General features: G+C 30.7%; 1 protein-coding gene and 3 non-coding genes across 9 annotated transcripts in view; 1 reads left to right on the top strand and 3 right to left on the bottom strand.

Moving 5' to 3' along the window:
* The window catches only part of LOC122719871, a 96,942-nt gene that overhangs the window by 58,997 nt on the left and 12,882 nt on the right, over positions 1 to 25,063 (top strand). For 4 of the 6 annotated variants that reach the window (XM_043946096.1, XM_043946093.1, XM_043946094.1 and 1 more), the window contains 5 exons: positions 9,452 to 9,624; positions 13,396 to 13,560; positions 18,291 to 19,237; positions 19,436 to 19,819; positions 21,119 to 21,299. In XM_043946096.1, the coding sequence (XP_043802031.1) occupies positions 9,452 to 9,624; positions 13,396 to 13,560; positions 18,291 to 19,237; positions 19,436 to 19,819; positions 21,119 to 21,299 (1,850 nt within the window). The remainder of the gene's footprint in view (positions 1 to 9,451; positions 9,625 to 13,395; positions 13,561 to 18,290; positions 19,238 to 19,435; positions 19,820 to 21,118; positions 21,300 to 25,063) is intronic. The other 2 variants (XM_043946097.1, XM_043946098.1) reach the window with 1 other exon arrangement.
* Positions 21,598 to 21,669, bottom strand: Trnae-cuc. Its single transcript has one exon. It is a non-coding gene; the product is annotated as a tRNA-Glu (tRNA).
* Positions 22,098 to 22,169, bottom strand: Trnae-uuc. The gene has a single exon. It is a non-coding gene; the product is annotated as a tRNA-Glu (tRNA).
* Trnae-uuc lies at positions 24,736 to 24,807 on the bottom strand. The gene has a single exon. It is a non-coding gene; the product is annotated as a tRNA-Glu (tRNA).

The raw sequence follows: 25,063 nt of genomic DNA, 5'->3' as shown, positions 1-25,063 counted from the left end.
GGAAACGATTTAAAGCGGGATTAAAGTTTGTAATTGTTTTATTAACGAGATTCGCATCTTGGTGATGAATAAGAATAACGTTTATTTTAGAAAATTCTATAATTCTGAAATAATTCTAAAATGTTACTTCAAATAACTTCTTTCTAAAAGAAAAAAAAAGAATCACTTAATATTACATAAATGATATATAGAATATGTAAAGTATACTCTCTTTTATTTTTAATCAGTAAAATTTAAAATTTAAAAAAATTATCTCTATACATAAATTAAACTTCAATTTTAAATTCCTTTAATTCTATCCAGACCACTATTTCCTTCATCGAAAGAAAAAACCTATTTCACATATCATACCGGTTATATTCATCATCACATTCGCATCCCTTTTTCCCATCCACGGCCATTAAAATCGTCGAAAGCCTATTCCATCTGCGCACAAGATTCACCGTATCCACTCGAGCCCGCACGATTCTTACATTTCATCCTCGATTTTAATCGCCTTGTCCCGAACAATCGACCCTTCCACCTTTTTCCGCCTCCATTTGGGCCATAATAATAATAATACGCGCCACCCCTCTGCGCGATAACGGACAGTGGAGAAAAAGCGAGAAGAAAAAAAAAGGAAGTGAGAAAAGGAGGAAGAGGAAAAGAGAGAGAGAGAGAGAAGCGTGTAAAACGGGGCATATTTTATAGCGGTATGCCGGCAGCCAGGTGGCCTCATCTCGTTCACCTCTTTGGCGCCGGCTTTGCTCGAGGATTGAAGAGACCGGGGCGAGTCTCTCTTCCTCTCTCCCTCTCTCTCTCTCTCTCTCTCTCTCTTGGAGTGCAAAGATATAGTGGCCTAATGGCTTCTCGTCCTTATTTCGTCGTTTGCCGGCCACGTCGTGGCTAAATATTTACTCGACGAGCGGAGCCAGAGTCAGTCAATGGCCAGGCGTCGTCGCTCTCTGCCCGACAGGGATTTCTAATTTTCTTCGCGTATTCTTTTTCGTTAGAGGAACGAGAGTTCGCCGCCGCCTTTTCGGTTGGATCAGACGGCGATGGAGATGGAAAAAGACTCGCTCGCGTTCAATCAACCCTGACGTTCGCAGTCGGAAATGATACCAATTTCGAAAGTAGAACTTTTGGTATGGGAGAGGGATGTAGAAAAGGATGGATGTAGATGTCGAGTTACGTTAATTGGGTTGTTTGGTATGCTTTTTTTTTTTTTCTTGCTTAGGTAACACGGTTTCGGATCGAGGAACGGTGTTGATGGGATTTTCGTGTTGGAGGGAGCATTGTAAAAAAAGAATGAGGAAGTTTGTTGATTGTGGAGTTTGTGGATTTAGAAAAATTAGATCTGACTGTTTGTTTCGTTCTTTCTTCTGTCAATTTTTATTTAAATATTTATATAAAATGTATGTGTATTTTAATAAAATTTGATAGATATGCTATTGAGTAGGAAAAAATATAAAAGTATAAAATGATAAAAGCGTAATATTCTCCAAAATCTTCAAGAAATTTCAAGTGGGATTCAAATGATCTTGACTCTCCACTTTGACTTTTAAATGATCTTGACGTGATCTTCGAATAACCTTGATCCTCCATTTCAATTTTTCAATGGCCTTGACTCCTCACTTTATATTTCAAATAATCTTTAAACGATTTCGAATTATCTTTCAAATGATCTTGATTTTTATATTATAGGTAATATATATTTGTAATTTATAGAATATTTGCAAAATAGAATATATTTTCGAACATGCATGAAATTGGAGCAAGTGCGTGTCTCGAATGTAAGTATCTCATTACACAACGAAGGGACGCTCAAAAATTGAAAAAATTCGTTGATTACCCGACGACGAGCTTTTTCTGCTCACTAATGACACTCGACTTAGTTTTCTGGGAATGTTCTGAAATGTCCAGAAGAAAAAATGCACTTTAATGAGCTCAAGAGCAGATTAGTATTTTTGTCCCTAAATTAAGATTATATTCATTTGCTCGTAGAATAAATTTAGAATAATTTATAACAGGTTTTAAAAAAATACCGTTTTTTAGCAACGTAATTTCTTCATCCATTTTTCTGTGAACAGAAAAATTAAAATACTTTCATTCTATGTAATTAATAATAATAAAGTTTCAAAATTACACGGTTAATTTTCCAGTCTTCCAGTTACATTTTAATTTTCCACATTCAATTTTTCAATTTCTTTTATTCTCGAATATTGTGCGAATCATTTTTCACTAACAGCACCTCATTTCTGATGTTTTCCCCTTAAGATTAATTTGCGATACAAAGCTGCTTCGATGACGTGTTTACACAAGTGTTCATTAGAGACCACATGTAAAATTAATACACGTTAAAATTAGTATATCTACACTTGTAAACCTTTCGGTTTGGTAAAGGGAAGAGTTATACAAATTAAAGTCGCTCCTGGAATTTCTGTTATTCTCGCGCTTCTATGAAATGAAATTCCAACCCTGAAAACACAAATCTATGCTTTTTACTTATTGAAATTCAAGAATGAAAAGCTGATCTCTTTTATTTCACGAAGTGTTATTTATTCCTTTGTTAATAATATGCTATATTAACGTATTTATTGTTCAGTTTTATAAAATTTTAATAATTTTATTTTTTTATTATTGATAAAACTATCGATATTTTTTTGGAAAAGAGTTTACATTTAATTTATAAAGAGATGTAACAATTTGTAAGAAATAAATAGAATATACAATCGTTGAAAATTAGTTAATAATAAACAAATACGGATTATAGAACGGGTCAAGTACTTTCTTCGATATTATCGAGGAAAAAAATTGTGAAAGTGAGATTGGAAAATTCGGGTCGATTATGCTAACGACATCCCAGTTGGCTAGTCGCCGAACAACCTGAGAATAAGCGCCACGTTGGGCAAATTTTTCTTCCGCTTCATTGAGGATGGAAAGGAACGTGTCAGTATCAGGAATTTCTTGATACCATTTATGCAAGATTTATACAATATTTCCCAACAAATTGTAATATTTTCGCCGTTTTCCTTTCCAAATTTCCTTTCTATATTTCTGTTCGATAAATAATATGAAATATTTTTAGAATTTAATAAATAAAGTAAATAAAAATAATATATATCACGATATAAACTTTTCGTGAAACGTTGATATAATTGATATAATATTATTAAATTATAATATTTTAAGTTTCTTGATTTATTTGTAATGAAAAGTTTCATTAGATTACTAGAATGTAATGAGAACAACGTCAAAGTTGCACGATTCACGATTGAAAATGATATTCATGAAAATCTTTTGATTTTTATAACATAATTTATCTGAAAAATAGCGAAAAAATTTTTATTCTTGGTAAGATTAATGTTCACGTTATTCATTATGTTTCTATAGAACGAAATTTCTTTAATAACCAGCTTTACGTATTTATTAAAAAAAACGTATGAAAAGTATATTTTCTTTATTAGAAAATGAATAAAATGATGAATTGAATGAGGCTGCAAGGAGAAAATTAGAAACATAATATTTTTTTCTTTCTCATTCCTCCAAGAATTTTAATGAAACTTAAATTAATGGATTATTTACAACTTTCTTTACAAAGTTTCTAAACACGATTTACGCGAGATTAATTACACAAATTTAATTACACGTGTTTCCATTCTCCATAAATTATTATAATTAATAAATTTTAAAACAAAATTTTTGCCAATGATAAGATATTAATTATATGACAGTTAATTACAAAGTTTGCATAATCGTTATAATCATTTTGGAATACAAATCATAATTTTACTTGTGTAAATGATAAAATATATTTCATTTCATTCATTTTCACGAGAAAATGGAGTTTTAATCCGATTTAATCCTTTTACTTTCCTCTTCCATATAATAGATTTTAATCTAAAAAGAATTAATTTATGTCCGCATAAAGAGTTCCTGCGATTCTTTTATAATTATATTTTTTTTAATAATGTCATTATTGCACTACATATCCAAGAAATTATCGTTCGATATGATAATTTAATGCGAACTGAACAAATTTTAGTCAAAAGAAATAACATATGGACACAAACACACGCGTTGAAATAATTTATTCGCATGCATATAATACATATACCTCATTTCTCATCGATATTCGCCTTAATAATGCTTGGACTTTTTTCTGACCTATATACATCACTATATTCATCAAATTTCAACCTTACACATTTATCTTATACATTTCAAAGACAAAAAACAAATTTATATAAGTCTTCATTTCTTTCGTAATAATCTATCCAACATCCCAAATATTCATCTCCTTCAAACTTTACCCTTTTCGTTTCGGTGCACTCTATCTTAAAGTAGGCATCCAAGAAAATTTTAAATCGTCTCCCAGTTGAATTCGTTTTCCTCGTATCCCCTTTTCCTTCGTTCGCTTGCTTTCAAGAAACGGTGCATTCATCGGCTTGCTCGCGAAAATTCCCCTCTCGAGAGATCCTCCTCCTCGTAAACACGACTTTATTATTCAAATATCTTGTCGGCTGCGAGTGCACGTCGGGAAATTAGCCGTGAGTTAAGAACGAGTTAAAAAAAATTCTTCAGGGTGGTGGTTCGATGCGAGTGAAAATTCCCAGCCGGTAGAGGGGTTGATTTCGAACGGTTAGGTAGCATTTAATAGGATGGATAGGGGAGAGGGAGCTTTAGAAGACTATCCATCAATGTCCAAGCGTGTACACACAATGCACGTTGAGATACGTCCTCATCTTTCTCTGCTCTTTACGGCCACGTAAAAATAAGGATATTGGGATAAAAATCTGGAAAAAAACGATCTCTTAATAATGTCTCTTTTTCCTCGATTTCTTATCGAATTTTCGTTAAAAACTCTACTAGAAGAATCCCGAGAAGAATCGAGTTGAGAAGAATTATTGAGATTGATGCTTGTCGAGGAGAGGAATTTCGAGGGATGAAATTACATTCTTAGATTTGATTGCGAGTGAATATTTATAAGATGCTTGCAGTTCTATTTTTCATCGTATCTTTATTATTACTTGTACAATCTTGAGGGAAATTGAATTAAATCGGATAATTGATGGAAGAATTTCGAGGAGTGGAACTATTTTGTTGAACGTGATTCTGAGTTGTAAGTTGCATAATGAGATGCTCGTGATTTATTACATTATTTTTTAAAAGTTTCATTAACAATATTTGCATTTGCAAAATGAAATAATAGGATTTTGGTAAAAGGATAACAACCAAGCCATATTTAACTTTGTTTCGTCCATTCCAAAAAGATCCTTCTCTCTCTCTCTCTCTCTCTCTCTCTCTCTGTAACAATATTAAAACGTTCCTTTTCACGGGACGAGCTTTTAAATTAATTCTTTTCCAATGCGTGGGCCTCGGTGACGGGAAGAAGTTGTAGTTTTAATCTCGCTGGCAGAATTTAACGAGCCGCGGAACACCTCGCCTGCTCTCAAAGGCGAGTCTGTCGACTCGGGTGTTCGCCTTTCTTCGTTTGAAAAAGTCGTACGTTTCGGTACTCTTTTGTCGACACCACGGCGAAGCCAACGCATGTGGAAANAAATTTTTTTTTTTTTTTTTTTTTTTTTTTTCCCCACCTCTCGATGAAAAAAGAAACATTTGATTTGGAGGCATGGATTCGCGAGAACGAGATGCGAAATAATTATGCACGTCGCACATCGGAAATTTCGTATTTGCGCCACTTCAGAAATTGATCTGCACGGATTGGTGTTCGGTGTAGGTAGACGGGTATATTGGTGATTTACACCACGATATGATATAAATTATATTTTTACTCGAATGGAAAAAACGTTTCGTGTTCGTGTTTTCGTGAAACAGAAATGGTTGTTGGCGACATCTTGATGGAAAAATATTTTTATAATGAGTAAATATTTTTATAGGAAGTAAACGCGCACGGATACACCCTGATGTTTTTACGCTTTAAATAATATTTGATAGTTGTTCGCCAAATGGAATATTTTACGAGTGGAAAATAAAAATGATTATTCGTGCGATGAAAAATCTATAAATCAGATTCCTTTATTTTTTTTCATTTCAGACGATTGAATTTTAAATGAGAGCGCGGTTTATCGATCGTCAAAATTCGCGTAATTTATTTGGTGAAATTATATTTACCGAAATTTTTTCGTGTAAATAATAGTGTGTCATAAAGTGCTTGCAAACGTTTCGTAAAAATTATTCTTATAGATTTATTTAAATTTTAATGATTAATTTGTCTTGTAAGTTAATAAAAATATAATATTGATTCGTATTGATAATATTGATAATGATAAATAATGATTGTTAAAAACATAATTATTATTTTCCAACCAAGAACGTATCTAGGATTTACAAATTGAAACGTTCCAACATCTGGTGCAACGATGCATTCTGACATATCACTTGCGTCACATTGTAATGCAATTAGTTTCAATTTACATAATCCGGAAGATCCAATATACATATATACATACTTACGATGTAAGTATCTTTTTCATTAATTAAAATTGGATTAGCTAAATTCAATAGTCTGATAAATCTGATAATAAAATTTTAAACATCAAAACTTGAAAATAATAAAGAAAAGATTATCTTCTTAAAAAGATCTTCTTAGATTCTTTGATAAACAAAACAAAAATTACTTAGCAAACTCAGTTCAAAAAATAAGTCATACCAAAAGATTCATTCTATTTTCGAAAGAAAATCCATCCAGAGATTAGAGTAACAAGTTATTAAATATGCATGTTGTTTGATCTCGAACAAAGATATTAGTTCCAAAGATATTAGACTCGAAACCGTAACATTTAATATTTCGAGCGAGTTGAATGGCGGTCGAAATTCCAGGAAACATCGTGACCCATTTTTTCCTCCTGGAAATACGTACGTTTCGACTAGTAATAATAAAAAAAAAAAAAAAAACACTAGGTCAACGTCTGTCAGTGATCACCACACAGGTAATTAGTTTGGGGTAGGTCAGTGAAGGCGTACAAGTGAGAGGTGAGATACTAGATACTAGAGCTAGAGTAAAGAATTAAAAATTACCGTTCTCTTTACAGCATATCTTGATAACGGAGAGTGGAATTATAATGAATTAAAAAGTGTTTCAAAGATGGTATACTTAATCTAATGACATGAAACATCCAGAATTCAAATAAAATTATTTTTACCGCTATCAAAAAATACTGCTATTCATAAAATTGAGAAAAAATTTCACAAAATCGCAAAGTGCTCAGAATTTGAATAAAATTCGAGTAAATTATTTTTTACATTTTATTCGACTACCAGAAAATACTCGTATTAATAATAATCTAATTTATCAGATGCAATTATTCAAACTCGAATCGGCCGTTCATTCATTTCAAAATGATCGAAGCATCATTAGCTCTGATCGAAACTTCACCATCAGAGAACCATTATTGATCGTTCGATGAAGTTTAAGTTTTTTAAGTTGCGAACAGAAAGGCGGAAAGTCGTTATTCTCGGGCCTTGCTTCAATTTCCTCGGAATTTCTCCGAGGCGGAAAGTATATTTTCCGGCTAGGCTGGAGGAACGAATGGTTAAATTAATAGGTCAGGAGGGAGAGGAAGGTTGGATCGTGTCAAGACGATTCAAACGATGGTTAGTCTGTTGATGCCTGTGACACGCGCGAAATTAATGGCTGAATGGCGAATTATCGTGAATTTACAGCAACGATAAAGGACAGATGACACTTCTCTGGCCAAGCCTCCACTTTGTTCCATTGCCAAACAGGCTACCATCTTTCGTATAAAGGATGTTTCACTTAACTCGCTTATTTTTATACATTTTATATTTAGTAATTTTTTATGATAGGAAAAAAAAATGCCAAAAAGAATTTTTATCCGGCTCGAAAAGATAAATAGTAGGATAGGCAAGAAATTATTTCGAAATTTTAATGCATCATCTGAAATTTTACTCAAAATTTATTATTAGTAGAGAAAAAAATATATCGTGTCTTTTTATAAGAAATGAGCTTTCCAATTTTGGATTCAAAATCGTTTTCTTTAAATCGTAATTTTTTGAGTGTTATCGTTGTGCATTCAACAAATGCGCAATATTTCGAGATGAATGTTTAACTAGTATAAATAACGAGGTTAAATCACAACGTTGAGTTTTCTTTTTTTTTTTTTTTCCATGTCTCGAATGACGGTTTATTATGGTCGGTATATTACATCGGTGTATATTGGACGCTCGACTCGTGTAATTAACGAAAGTAGATCTTGGAGGGTGTGCCGACTTTTTAACCTTTCCATAACGGTCCCTATACTTGGTATATTATGAAATTTTATTTTCTCAAATGAGAGTATTTTGAGCACGGTTAATTCCTTCAAAATGTCGCACGTTTACTGGAAATAATTTAATCCATAATAATAAAACGCTATAAATACAAGATGTTTAACCAGAATTTTATTTACCTCTGAATTTTATAAAATTATTTTCTCCTTTCCTTCCTTCTCCGCTCTAATATCAAGTCGGGGAACGTATTTTATAAGGATATATATATATTCCGTTAAATGGAAACGTGATATAATAAATTTTACGATTATCGACACTCGACGCAATAAAGAACGCGTTAAAGAATGATTAAGTTCATTAAGATTTAATGGCTCGTCGAGAGGGAAACTTTAGGCGGGTTTAATATATTTCGGTTCGTGAAAAGACGATTTTAAATTTAACGTGTCGGTCTGAGAATTGTGTGAAAATTATTATCGAGAATATAAATTATTATTTACCATCGAAAGTTATCGTCTTAGTCACAAATCTTTAAATATATCTTTAAATATATCACTTGAATTTAATTTAAAAAATATTATATTTCACACAGTTGAAACTTGAATCATCTTTCGTTTCGTTATTAAGAATATAAGTTTGCATATGAATATTCGTCCCATGCAACAGATCAGATAGTATCCAACTTGATGGTAAATGAAACTTGGCAATCTAAGGGGTTGAATCGGGCAGAAATTAGAGGTGCCGGAGTTAGATTGGATCCGAGATGACGGAAATAGAGGCAGCAAATCAAAGGAACAGGATTATGCTAACGGCGATGAAGGATAAAATTGCTGGAATTCTATCGAACTGTGGAAGAGTTCTTTTTTAAAATCACATTTACTTCTCCCTCCTCCTACGCCTCCCTACCACTTTCACGATTTAAATTCTTTCGACAAAAATTGATTCGTCGATAAATCATATTCCCGCGATAATCGTACTCGCACATATCGAATATTTATTTATTTCAAGAACGATTAAAATTATTTAATTAATACTGCATTCATTCTGTCTCTTCTTTAACAAGAACAATTTTTCACAAAAAAAATTTTCAAAGTTTATAAATTAAATAAATTGGTTGAAACGTGCCATCAAATATCTTTTTCGATATTGGAATATTTTCAAATTTCACTCAACTATTTTACAATAGGCATAATATTATAATTTCCATGATAATTCGTTACAGACGGTGGTGTAGTGGGTGGTTCAAGAGCCGGGCCGGTGGTCACTCCTCATACATTGGAATTGACACCACGTGGTAGAGTTTTGCTGCAACTTGCGCCACCCGAAAGTGCACGGGCATATCTGCCCCCGGAATATCGACCTGGTCGTGTATACTCGGACACCGACTCGGAAAAGGTACGAGCCACTAATCAGACTCTACTTTAATCCCATCAAATGTTGATTAACTGAGCAATCGAGAGTGATTTTTCTGAAGATACAGTGAAATCTATTATCGCGTTTAATCTCGGAGGGAAGAGATTGCAAATTAACAACGAAAGGGTACAATTTTTATTTTTTTTTTTTTTATCAGATATTAAAATTGCAAGTAGGTATTAGTAAAAATCTTTCATCGAGTAAATTTTTTACGAAAAAAAGATTGTTGCATTTCTATATATATATATATGTATCTATAATAATAAAAATCGATTTAATTATTAAATTATGACGAATGTGCATGCAATGAGATTAAAATTAAGTATAAATGCGGTCAAATAATGGATGGGTAATTAACGAAATTAGTTAACCAATTAACCGTAATGCCTTTCAACGGAATACACGTCGAACAAGGTTCTTGAAATTTCGTAATTAAGCTCCATTCACGTGGGAACAGGTCCAGGGTTTCTTGCTTGTGTTAAATCCCGCGTTCAATTTCTTTCAGCCCGCCATTTTGCGGTCATTTTTCCCGAACAAGTCGAGTTTCAATCGAAATTGAAAACAACTCCTTTGTTATAATTCTCACGATCCGATAATTAATCGCGATCGAAGTGTTGAATGATTAAACTTTATGCATTCGTGAAAAAATTTAAATGTACGAAAATCTCGATTAAATATACGTGATTAAATATTTAAGACGAAATGTTTATATTAAAAGATGAAAGATTTATATTTCCAGTTCATTTTTTGCAATTATGTTCGTGAAAATTTGTAATAAATATTTGCAATCTAACAATTAGATTCTGGATTTTTATGCGAATATATATTTTTTTATATTTTATTTTTATCATAATTGAATATACGAAATTAACTATATCTGGAAACGTTCTGAATAAATTATCGTCCAAGATGTGTAATATAATATTAAAATAATATATGTATTATACTATATCTTATAGAATCATTTCTTTTTCGACTCAATATTTTCAAATAAACAATAATAATTTAACTTAACAAATATAAAAAGACTTTTATACGATATTATTATAAATCTACATAATAAAATTATCGATATAAATAATGGCATAATTTTTTGACATATTAGTTGATATTATTTAAAACTTGTTTTAACTATATAAAAATTCCAGTCTAATAATAAAATTTTGTAATTATACAATAATGATCTCTCGCTGTAAAACGAATGAATGTAAATAGTCGAAATTCGATACGATTGTTTGAACAAATTGTTTACAGGGAAATTAGGGATGCGTTCTTTTTTTTTTTTTTCTACCCACATGCTGTGATCTGTACGCGTGAACGCGTGAAATAGTTTGATGTTAACGAGAAATGTAGTCGAGATTGATCGAATTGCAACTTGGTAACTGGAGAATTTAATTGTTTCCATGTACGAACGTATTTCGTGCTATGGACAAAATGATATTTGAAATGATAAGTAATAAAATTAATAAATAAAAAAAAGTAAAAAGTAATAAATAAAATTTTTTTGAATCGATGTGTTATTTTATAAAAAAATATCTCCAATAGTAAAAATTATACAATTTGCATCAGACTCGAGTTTCGATATTTTTGATCGGAATTTAATTAATCTGAAAGTTAATCGAAATTCCTTTGTTCAAATTTCTCGAATAAAGTTTTAGTTTATTGATGAGTTGCAAAATTAAATATATAACTATCACATACGGTGTATAATTTTTTTTTCTCATTCGTAAAGTAATTATCAATTTTTGTTTTATTGGAAATATTTCGTTTATCCTTAAATCGTTGGATCATGGATTTATGATGTAAATTGCTGAAAAAACAAAACTGCATGAAAAACAAAATGAAATTGGAATTAAAGTTCCGTTGAAAGATTACGCGTTGGAAAAACATGGAAACTTTGATGAGCATTAAATAGGATATTTGTAAGTTTATTTTCATTGATTGCTTTCTTGTTAATATTTTCTTAATTAAAATTTTTTAACTAATTATAATCAAGCAAAATTTAATATTTTGTAAATTTAAATTTCATAAAATTCAATTTTGTAATATATAGAATGATGGAAATGTATATTCATTGCTACGTTTGAAACATAATTAAAATTTAATTTAAAACAGAAATATATTTTTATTTATTATTAAAAATTCTCAATAAATAATTGTTAAATTCATAATTTTTAATATGCAACTAAATTTCGAAATTTTCTCAATTCTTAATTTAAAAAATATTAAAGAGCTATTTTACATTTTCTTTCTATTCTTTTTCCATCAAACAGAAGTTTAATTTATACTATAAGAATAAAATAATATTTCCTTTATTTCACTCATAAATTCCTCTTTATACAAATATAATGAACACGAAAAAAAGTGAAAGAGTAACAATTTAATCGTCCACCGTGAACGAAGTATCTCTAATATATCTTCAAATCTCCACCCTACTTTTATTTTCTAAAAATAAAACAATATATTTTTTATCTCATTAAAAATATTTCTTCGCGCAACCATAAATATTTAATTATGCACAAACTCAATTCTCAAGATTTTTTTCTTCGATTCCAAAAATAAAATAATATTATTTATCCTCCCTCTATTAAAAAAATATAATGAATACTTTCTCTACACCTTGCAAACATGGATAGAAATGCAAGAGAATCGCATTTTGCAATGTTACTCGACTATTGTAAGAGATGATACGATCGCCTCCATATGAAAAACACAGGAAAACGTTGTTTCCACGGCCAACAAAACAATTTTATACACGTTTCCGATACGTGTTTTGCGCGTAGAAACATCCCTCTTCTGTCACCACCAGCCTGAGACACCCTGTATACAGACGGGGGACGTAGAAACGAAGTTCGAAGTTTATTTATTGCGCGCCCCGTTTATTCCGCCTTTAATCTGCACCGAGATAAATACCGGCTAGCTGAAACAACGGACCTCTGTCCGCTGGCAGACAGGAAGGGAGAAGAGGTACCGGAACCGGTGGGTGTAGAGGGTGGTGGTGGCGGTGGAAGAGACGAATCGAAAGAGATACAAAGGCGTGGAGAGACCAGTATTTCGTTAGGCAACGAAAGAAAAAGGATTTAACGATCGACTCGTTAATTGCGCGAATAAATTGCACGTGAAATTCCAACCCCCTTCCGCATTCCACTACGCATTGTCGTACGAATTCGAATTGAATGATCTTCGAGATATTCGCGTTTTATTAATATATTTTTTCTTTTTTTTTTTTTTTTTTTTTAAGAAGAAATATTTAAATTGAATAATTTTAAATTAAATGAATAGCAGTCTATTTGTTTGCTTTTGATGAAATTTCATGTGTAACAATATGAGTATAAATATTAGATATATTTTATGGAAATGGAAAGCAAAAGAAAACAACGACTCTAGAATAAATAATTTTCACGATTTTCGAGTAAAAATTAACTTCTTTGCAACGTGATACCAAATCAACATCCATAATTTTCTCGATAAAAGTTAAAATGTATCCAACAATAATTAAAAAAATATCAAAGACGTTAAATGAGAGCCAAAAATCGATGAAATTAATAATTAGAATTATCAACTCGCTCGTGTCCCATTTTGGAACATTTCCTCTTATCTTAAATACGTAAATATTTTTAGAAATATTCAGCTCGTCTCGCTCACGCGAGATTATAAAGAACGAAGAAGGCAGTATATATATTCACTTCTCGTGTCTTATCTCTTGAACGGCATTACGATGTGAGCCTTACATGGAATTCCGCCGCTTTTCAGATGTGGATGTACTCGTTGGGAAGGGCATTATTGGACACGACTCCGAGAGTCGCGGCGCTGACAGGAACGGTTTCCGTTTCACCCTCGTCGGCACTCCAGTCCGTTTTAGCCGCCATGACGGAACCTGATCCACGGAGACGAGCTTCCTTGATGAATCTGCTCGACGTAAGTCTGTAAATCTAGTTGAAATTGTTCCCTCCTCCTCCCCGTCTTTCCTCTTTTTCCTCACGCTGCAACGGGAACATCCGACTCGTTTCCTCAATCTCCTGCTCGCCTTGGATATAAAAACCGATGTGACGAAGCTGGATGAGGAGAAATATTTTCTTTTTTTCTTTGTGGTCTGATATGATCTTGTTGATATATATACATATATATTTAACAATGTAAAATTTGCAAAATTTTCTTTTTTAATTTTGGAATGAAGTAGAGGGAAAGAAGTATGTGAAGTGAAGTTTGTTGAAATATATATTTAGTAACAACAGTGATTATTTAAACAGAATTGTTATTGTATGTCGAAAAAAATATCGAACGAATTATAATTGTTCGAATAAATAAATTACGTTTTACAATGGAATGTTGAGTTCGTTAATAAAGTTGTTATTTGTAAAGAGTATATATAAAAAACTGTTGTGATAAATTTTTAGAACATTGAATTTGATTATGCATTGATAAATAATTAGTTTTTAATCTCAGGATGGATAGTGATATTTTTATATTTCGAGGAATTGAACGATTGACGCGAATATTTGTAATAAATTTGATAAATATTCACGTTAGTTTCGTTTAAACTTTTTTATTTTCGACACGTATTCAGTTGGCGGAAACTGCAAATTTTCGATAGACGCGTCCATATATTTGCACCGAAAACGGGAAATAATTCAATAGATATCGCTAGAAACTCGATATTTTATTCCCTGCAATTCCACAGTTCGATATTTTTCCCTTCTCTTCCCTTCCTTTTCCCTTTTTCTTTATTTCTTATAAATATTCCCACGACGAAATTCAAATAATTCTACTTAAACTAACGAATTTCATGAAGATATAAAAATATTATTTAAAAAAAAAACCCAAAAAATAATACTCTTTAAACATAAATATTAATATAGACGCAAATTTGTTTTTGAGAGGCCAAAATATTTTTGTACATCAACGTTCATTCATTCATTTGCTTTCCAGAAACCAATCCTCCAAACAAAAAGGAAGCAAAGTAACATTTACACACTGTCAAAAAGCTCCTCCATTTGTCCATTTGAATCTTGCACGTTTCAAAACACCGACTTCAAACCAATTCAATTTTCACGACTTCTCCCCAAAACCGAAACGGTAAATAATACGCCCGTCCGACTTCTCTCCATCGCCACGTGAACGCAGAGGAGGCCATTATAACGCGTTTTGTCGTGGCCCGAAGGGACACATAATAATTACGGCCGCGATTTATTCGGTTGGCGTTTTTGTATATACGGCCCGAAAATTAATTCCCGTGTCACGGCCAAGAGCAACGGGACGAGACGTTGAATCGCGAACGAGGTTGAAGAAGCAGCTGCATCGGAGTTGAATCGGGTGGCGAATGCACACGCGAATACACACAGAACGGGGGAGGGGGTCGACCATTCGGGGGAATAACAATGCTATTTCGCGGCTATAAAACGCAGCGTGGCTATCCCACGTTATTGAAATTCACGGCCTACATCTCTCCTCTCTCGACTTCTCGAATTGTGAAGTTGTTCTTCGTTTCGACGACGAACCGTGAAACGGTTGGTGGTGCCATTTGCACCGTTTGTTGCATAATTCTATGTTAAAAAAGTACGTAGAATCGGTTCAAGTTGATCTTGGACACGATGGTTTTACGAAGCGGGGAATAAATATAAAAAAGTGATTCGAAAAAAAAAATATTCATATTTGTTTGAACTTTGATTTTGAAGTATTTTTCAAGACGAATCTTGAGACGAGATTTGTATCGTTTTGAATAATTCTACACGTTGGGAAACGTGATTTCGTGATTCGCGTTTCGTTGTTCGGCAAATTGATCTTGTACGTACGGTTTTGTGAAGTAGAAAGTTTTATGCTAACGAGGATGGATTCTTGCGCTAAATTGGGGCAAATTGATCTTGAACGAGATGGAGAGGAAACACGATGTAAAAAGCGATGTAATGAAAATTACATTTGGCTTTTGGGGAAATTATTATTTGGCTTTGATCGATTCTAAAATCGATGACATTTTGAATAAATTTTATTATTAGGGATCAGGAAATAAAGTTTGGAACTGAATATTTTAGGAAGTTTGCTATTCAGAATGGGAAAATTTTAAATTGAAATTCGTAGAATGATGAATGTGCTGAAATAGAATAGGATATAAGTATATGGAATGTGTATATACGTATAGAACAGATAGAATATGTGCATACATTGAAGCATGCATTCGTTGGCATAATTCATAAAAATCGCCGTCGAAAAAGCTTATTATTACCAAAAAAAAAAAAATAATAATAATTAATATTTTATCAATTAACATTAATTCCATTACCATTATTTTCTCAAGCATCGAATTCCACATAAATCATCCGCTATTGGGTGTATTAAAAAAGTCCTAATTATCCAAAGAGGAGTATCCTTTTCTATCTTTTTCCTCTTTTTAACTTCGTTTCTGCTTCCCAGTGTGAAAAGATATTCGATCAAAATGTTCCGCTTTGCAAAGGACTACAGATTATGCAATTAGGTCGATCATGTCTGACTGCTATTATCGCGCGTTACAGTTACAAATTTCATTAATACTGGGGCCGTAAAGGGCGATCTGTCGATCGAAGGCGAATATAGAGAACGATCGTGGAGGAGCACTCGAACGTTTGCGAAGGCGGACACGCTTTAATTGTGTTATATGTCGCGCGAATAGAATGGAGAAGGCGAATGGATCGTATAACGATTGGTGTGGGTTAAATATCTCTGTGATAATTGTGTTAAAAAAATTCTGACGATCTATGATATATTTTCTCTTGAGAATTAATCGAGCTGATGACGAAGATCATCAAATTAGCTGTGTTTTTTTGAAAAATAAAATTTTTCCCAAAATGAAATAAGTGTGAGATTGAAAAGTGAGGGATAAAAAAAACAATGCTCAATCGATAACAAGATATAATTCACCGACGCTACCGATAGAGGGCAGAGATACGAGTCCCTTCTTTCCTTTCTTTCTTTTTTTCTTCCTTTCCTTCTTGTCTGAGATCTATGAAGAAATGCCACGATTTTAATCGAGAATTTCATGATTTTGTCTATAGTTATATGAAAAAATTTAATAGGTTAGGTTAAGTTAGATTAGATTAGGTTAGGTTAGATTAATTGATTTATTGAACAATGAATATTGAGAAACAAATAAAATTTTCTTGTGAATATCTCAAAAATTAAAGTCGAATTGCAGTAATATTTACAAAGAAATATTATTCAGATGAACAAAATATTTCAAAATCACTAATATGGAGGAATTTTCTCATTCCAATTAATTATTCAAAGTTTTCATATCGTCGCATATATGACGCTTAATATGAAGCTTCCCACAAATCAAAAAATAATTTTATTTTTCATCTTTAATCTCTCGAAGGGATAAAAATAATTCGTCTCGGATGATAACGATAAGAAAGAAATCCTCGATGATTAACGCCTCTCTAGAAACTGGCCACTTTTAATAAAACCATTCGTTCGGGTGACCGTAATTCATCGGTTGCACCTGAATGGGCCGCGAAATTGATGAAATCCCGAGGCAAAGAGGGGTCACGAGGCGCGAACTTACCCCTTCGTCGTCGCCAATTTCACCGAGAATTCCTCGGCTCGGTGATGAATCATCCGGTCGGAGGACTCGATCGACCGCTCGGCTGAAATTACCGACCGAGATCGATCCTCGGGAGGATCGAGAAGAAATTCGAAGGATGGAAATGATCTACCATGTTGATAACTTGGAAGATTAAATCGTGGCAAAAATTAACGGGGATTTCATAGAATATTTCCGTTTTTATTTTGTTCCAAAAATGTATTCTTTACTGAGAATGTAATAGAAATTATGATACGATTTTTGCCAATACTTTTCTTTGATCTTTTGAATTTTCAAACAAATCACATTGTGTGTAATATAAAATCGTAAATACTCGAGCGTGAAAATCGGTCAAGAGTGACTAAACACACTGAAAAAAAATACAAAAGTACCTTTCGTCTGCATCGTCTTCTCGAAACCATTATCTTCCTATAGAATTGGCTTTTGTCATCCCAGAGTACAATGAAGCGATGATAGGTCGAACTTGCGGCTCGCTTCTCCGTTGATATCACAGTCTATGGAATTTCTTGGGGCTATTGTTCCTTCTAAAACTAATAGATTGTCTACCAATGTGAGCATTTCGAAATCGGATAATCAGGATACCGCACGCGTACGATTTTATTGATAATATGAAATAAAAAGTCGTAATAATAATCATTTTAGAACGAAATTTTAAATCTATATGGAATTAATTTCTTTTATTTTCCATTTTATCGAATAATGACATGCTTTGAACGATCAAAATATTTATATTCGTTAGAAAATATTAATTTCCGTTTAATAACTACAATAAAGTACTAAAAATTTTGATCTCCCCTATTTTTATTTTGATTTCCAATATTTTTCAGATTTGTACCATCGACGCAAGAACACTTCGTACTTATTTAACTGTTAAACGAATTAAGTTCGATAACTATTATCCAACTATTTATCGAGAAACCTGTCCAAAATAACGAACCCATAAAATTTATCCCAATAAAAATATAAATAAGAATTGATAAATATATCTTCGAACCGTACAAATACATAAAATTTAATATATTATTATCCATTTAACACGATAAGTAAACACTCTCTGCTCTCTGTCCCATTTCAGGTAATCTCCGAGTACTGCCGCACCCGTTTACAGTCGAAGCCTTTCACTCACATCGTGATGGATATGTACCGCGAGGTGGTCAAATCCTCCCAGTACACAGCTCGAAAACGCATGATCACATATCAACACCTAAATCCTCCGCCTCCTCTTCGAAATCAATCCGATCTCTCGGATCAGAATCGTCGCCAGACCAACTCCTATCCCCACCACCACCATCCCCAACCACCACCACCCCAACAACCGGACTCCCTTCAATCGATCCACAACCAGGCCAACAAAAATCCTCATCACAATCATCATCATCATCATCATCATCACCATCACCATCATCATAATAATAATCAAGATCAACAGTATCGATCGATGAATCATCAGTATAATAATCACTCGAACCAGCATCGTTCTCCAGCCCGATACCAACCACATCAACATATCCAACAATTTCAAGAGGCGTCTCAACAAGCTGAAACGCCCAAGGTACATCACTATCATCATCATCATCCGGCCAAGGGTGCGCTGTTCAAGCTTCAATCGCGAAACTCTCACTCACACCCGAATCTGACGAGCCTGTGCGGCCAACAGTCGCAACAGAATCGTAGGCAGGAAGTGGAGGATCGAAGGACGCAGTTTCACTCGCAGGTGAACGTTCAGGCGAGCGGGCGTCCGGTCGCTGGGCCGGTGTTGCAGCATCAACGAAGGCACCATCACTCGAGAACGTATTCACAGCCGATTTACACGAGGTTGCAGCACACGAGGAGCAGTGGAAATCTGCCATCGACGATCGTCGGTGAAAGTAATCCAGGAGGGAACGTTTACAGCGACCCGATTTACGCGTTACCCGTTAAACCTTTCCTCAGCTCCCAAGACGTCAGGGTGAACGGACTGTCCGTAAAGACACCTGTCGGCCATCGTAACGAGGATGTGTACACGACCACGGCTATTGCAAGGTATTTCGTTTCTTTCTTTCTTTTTTTTTTTTTTTTTTTTTTTTTTGAAAAGATAACAGTCTTCCAAGATGTAACTGTATTTTGAAGCGTGATAAATATTCCATAAGATAATAATAGTCAATGAAAGTCATCGTGAGTAATTATTTTAGTTCGAATTGCGTGAATTACTCGAATTGTTAAGACATTTTTATGACGCAGGCGACCGTCCATAGCCGGTTATTCTCATCCGGATATAGCGACATCGTCGTCGACAGAGCGGACACGAGAGGAGATTTACGGAAGATCTACGGCGCGAGAGAAGCCAGCGCTGCAGAGGCAACACTCGAATCCTCAACTTCCTAGCAGGGATCAGGATGATTTGGAGCGGGTGACGGAGCAAAGCGTAACAACGACCGATCACAGGTGTTCGGCCGGTAGAGGGAAAGAGGAACAGGGAGTGCAACAACAAAATCCAGTGTCTTCCATGAGAGTGAGAAGTGTTCAAGGACCACCAAAGCCGCCTCGAATAATCACCACGCTGAAGAAGCTGCCATTCTCCGATGTGGAAAGCAACAAATCGGAACCACCGGCGAAACCGCCTAGGTAAAAAATTTTTTAACATTGTTATTCGCTGGGAAATTTATTTAGAGAAGAAGTTTGATGCGAAATTTAATTGAAAATATTGTGCATTTAATCAGGCAAGTGTAGCTCAAGCATTTAATATATTTCAGACTAATATAACAGATGGAATCAATTTATTATATCAAAATTCTATGTTACAAACGATACTGAAACAAATTAAAATAATTATTCTTTTGATGTCTAAGATATAGAATCATTTTAAAATTATTTTAATGAACCATAGCAAAAGTATTAATTGTCATAAAAGATGTATTCATGAAATTTTCTTTTTCAGTACAGTTTTTAAATAAACCAATATTTATTTTTTATGTTAATACCTCTATATCTATAGCTAAATTTTGTTGACAATAACACATTGGGTATTGAAAAGCCATTGGAAAATATGAAGAGGATGTTAATGGATCAGGCTACATTGAAATCTGTAATGTAATCTACCAACAATAACGCGTTTCAGAATTTCATCAATCTTGAAACAGAATGTTAAATTATATCAGCAATTTTTAAACTGTAATTAAACCGAATTTTTTAATTGAATTTGATTTATTGTTTAATTTCCATAAAGTATGAAGATTTATTATTTTACTATTGAATAGTATAGGAATTATATTGAATCAGAAAAATAAATGAAGGGAAAGTAATAATTCAAATAAAGAATGAATAAAGAAAATGATTCTATCTTTAACTATAGTTTAAAATAAATTTGGAATTTATGGAATGAAAACAAAAATTTGAATAGAAAAGTGCAAAATATAAAGATAAAAAAAAAAGGGAAGAATGGAGAAAAAAAAGAATCGTTCTAAAATAGAGAAAATGAAAAAAATAAAAAGAGATTTCGCTATGATCATTTTTGGCGGAAATCTTGAGAATCCTTTGAAATTTACGGTTGTTAAACATGGATAAATTCGTTGACGTCAATCCGTTCGAGTATTATAATATAACGAAGAGATTTAACAAATTGTTTATCGTTTAACTTTTAAAGAAAAGCTATTTTCTAATATCTTGAAATAATTATTAATTTAAAAATATCTATTAGATAATGAAAATTCTAAAGTGAAACTTTTTAGAATTTTTAAAAATTGCAAAAATTAAAAGTTTTGTTAATATTAAATTTCTATTTATATTATTTTATTATTTTAATGCGAATAAATATTCAATTTATATAAAAGGAATTAAATATATCATATTATATATATTTCATATTATATATGTTTATCAAAAGATAAATTCATAACACATATTTTTTTCTAATAATACTTTTAGAAATCTGATAAAGAATGGACCCAGAGCACGACGTGGTAAAGCCGTTCAAAGAGCACCGTCCCGCTTATACAGAACAATAGGTGGACCTACAAGATCATTTAACAAAGCCCAATGTGTCGGTCCTGAATTCGTAGTACGTGCCAATCAACCACCAAAGACATTATGCGTTGGCCAAGTTAAGGTAATGAAAATATTTTTTCTTTCTCATATTAGTACCTATTAATATTCAAATGAATAAAATTTTAGTGACATCGAGAAATAAAATAATAATTACAAAAACTAATTTGTTTAATAAAAAAAAAAAAAAGTACAAAAATAAGATAATCTAAACTAAAAAACGACGAAGAAAAAAATTTTTCATTATAAAATATTACAATTATTAAAATTCTTGAATATTTTATTTATTTTAGAAATGCATTAATTACAAATGTATAAATTTATCATAAAAAAAAGTATAAATATATAAATTAAAAAAAAAATTCCGGTACCGGGAATCGAACCCGAGCCTCCTGGGTGAGAGCCAGGTATCCTAGCCACTAGACCATACCGGAGTTCACATTTATCTTTTTATAAATAACTTAATAAGAAATAATATATATTAAAAATATAATTTTATAATTTTTATATTTGTATTTCATACATTATTTACACACATACATTATTAAAATATAAAAGTATTATAAATAATTTTATCTTCACAATTTTATTTTTTATAATCGTTTTTTTCCATTTCTCTCTTTTTTTTTTAATACTTTCAACAATTGCATTATACTTATTTAAAATTTACATGTTATATAAATCACAGAAAAAATAATAATTTACTAAAAAAATGATATATAAAGTTATTATTGTATAAATATCGTATTTATGGTGTTTATTTTATAATATTTAAATATTATTCATTAAAAATAATGATATTATATTACACTTACATTATTAATATATGAATTAAAAGAAAAAAAAAACAGAATAAAAAAATTTCCGGTACCGGGAATCGAACCCGAGCCTCCTGGGTGAAAGCCAGGTATCCTAGCCACTAGACCATACCGGATCTTGAAAATCTTATTCTTAAAATATGAATTTTAATAAATTTTAATAAAATATATAGTATTATTATATAATAGATATAAAAATAAATAAAAAAAAAAAATAAAGAATTATTTTTTAATAATATATATTATAATAGTAAAAATTATATATCTAAAAAATAATTAAGAAATAATGATTAATCAATAGATAAGTCAAAGATAAGGCAAAGATAAATCAATAAACTATTTCAATATATACTACAATTTTTGGCTCTGATAGTCAATTGAAATGGTCAATAGTCTCGAATAAAACTCATCTTTTCTTTAAACACATATTTTATTATTTAAAAAATTATATATATAATATTATATAAAAAAATGCATAATGCATAAATGCAATAAAATCTATAAAAATTGTGAATAAATATATTTATTCACAAAATTATTCACATAAAATTAGGATATCTATAAATAAATTTCAAAATTTGAAGTTATTTAGAAAAATATATTGAAAAGATTTAAATTTTTATAATTATATTTAGTTATTTTAAATGTTACTATAAAATAAGCTAAATAATAAACAAATAATAAATTTTAAAAATATCGGAAACATAACGTGTTATTCGCTCTTAAAATAATTTATTATTTAATAATAAATCATAAATAAAAACTATGAAAATAAATATATTTAAATTTAAGTATAACGATATAAAAAATTGTGGTAAATATAAATATAATCGTTAGAAGTCAATTTTCAATATATATATATATAGAAAAAATTTTAATTTTTGTTTTGTAATAAAAAGTATTTAAATATAAAATATAACAATAAATATTAATTTTATAATAATTTTTTAACATTAATTTATATCACAATAAATTTATAAACTAAATAATAATAATTGAATGATTTATATAAAATTTAAATAAAAATTTATTTTAATAATATCCAATCATGTCTCTTACCAGTATCAATGGAAGTGGTATCAATCACCAATCAAATGTGATATAATAATGTTCATGTAGCTCCATCTTTAGCGAATCTACAAAATGCTGTTATAAATTGTGAATCGAATTAGTTGAAATCTTGGAAGGAATGAATCTTAAAGGAATAAATTTTCTTTATATAATTTTAAAATTTTCATTTATATGAACTAGCAATATTTTTTTTTTCTTGAAAACTAAGTTTTTAGAATTAAAAATTAATTTCTAATTCGTTATCTGTGATAATGAAAGTGTTATGGTGGGTATAATGTGAGAAATAATTATTTCATCGATAAATAAAGGTATCGTATAATTATAAGAATTTTGAGGAATTATAAAATTGGATTAAGGGATTCAAAAAAAGGTAAGATAATAAAAATATAATATATAATTTTTTTCCATTACAAGGAAAACTATTGAACAAGAATTTATTATATAAAACATTTGAAAAATGATTATTTATATGATTATAGTATATTATTTTATATTTGGTTATTATTATTTGCATATAACTATACGTTAGTTTATTTTAAAAAAAACATGTTTTTTCAACAGAGAAATTAAATAAAATTAGTTTATTATTATATTTCAAAATGTAAAGAAAAATTAAAAGCAAAATAAGCATTATTTATTTAGTCTTATTTTCTTTATAAGATAAACTAACTTTTCCTAACTTATAAATTTGTAAATAGAAATAATTAAAATAACTTATATTTTAACTAAAATTTTCAAAACTGTGAAATTCTATTTAAGTAATTTTTTAACGAATAACGTAAATTACTAGTTGTCTGCGACTGTTATTTCATCGATGCTTTTGTCCATGTTTAAATTGGACGACTTTAGTAGGTTTACTGTGTAAATATTGAATAACAGTTTCAATTTGTCCGTATTCTATTCTAAACCGTTAGCAATGTTTGGCATATAGAATGTTTTTTTTTTGTTGTATTTTAAATTTTTTGTTTTGAATCATATAGCTCTAAAGAATTAAAGTTTTATGTTATAATAAAATAAAATATCATTATTTAGAAAAATAATATATTAAAAACTTTCAATTGATTTTTTAAATTTATTTTTTAATTTATAATTTAAATAAACTAAAATTATTGTTTGAATTTAATATCATTATAATTTTTATCATTTTTATAATTTTTATATGTAAGAAATTTGGTAAATTGTAAATTTATTTGTATGTGATATTATCAATGTTATATTAATATTTAATATGTGTTTGCTATGCTTTATTTTTAATTATTTATTAGAAATTTCTTTTCTTTTAATAAGTCCTTTTTTTTTAATAAGATATTTTCTTTAAAATGAACTATATCTAGAAATTTTTTATTCACGTGTAAATTTTCTGTTTTCTTTATGGTTATTATATTACATCTAATTCTTGATATTTATTTACAGAATGTTTAAAATTTAAGTTTTGTTAAATACGTGAAAAAATTATCACTAATCAATTATTAATAATTTTATTTATTTAAATTAATTTTTTTTATAACATTTTATACAATAATTTAATATTTTTAATAGTTAACAATTTATTATAAAATATTTTTCATTACAAATTTATAATTAAAAAAAAATAAAAATGAAAAATAAAGTTTCCGGTACCGGGAATCGAACCCGAGCCTCCTGGGTGAAAGCCAGGTATCCTAGCCACTAGACCATACCGGACTTGAAGAAATCATTCTCAAGATATTCTTATGAGTACTTAAAAATTTAAAATAATCACAAAACAAATTTATGCACTTTTGACAAATGTTAATATTCTTGTGTATTGTCCACATTTGAAATAATTTCATTATTAATCTTAAAAATCTTTAAAATAATAATTATTTCATATGCCATTAAATATACTACACACAAGAAACTCACAAAGAAATTTTTCTGTAACTTCGAAATTTAAAATTATATTCAAATTGATTTTTGC

The sequence above is a fragment of the Apis laboriosa genome, unplaced genomic scaffold, assembly GCF_014066325.1.
Source record: "Apis laboriosa isolate Shangri-la unplaced genomic scaffold, ASM1406632v1 scaffold9_cov152, whole genome shotgun sequence".
NCBI lineage: Eukaryota > Metazoa > Arthropoda > Insecta > Hymenoptera > Apidae > Apis > Apis laboriosa.
The sequence above is the reverse complement of the archived record's forward strand: the minus strand, read 5'-3'. Positions and strand labels throughout refer to the sequence as shown.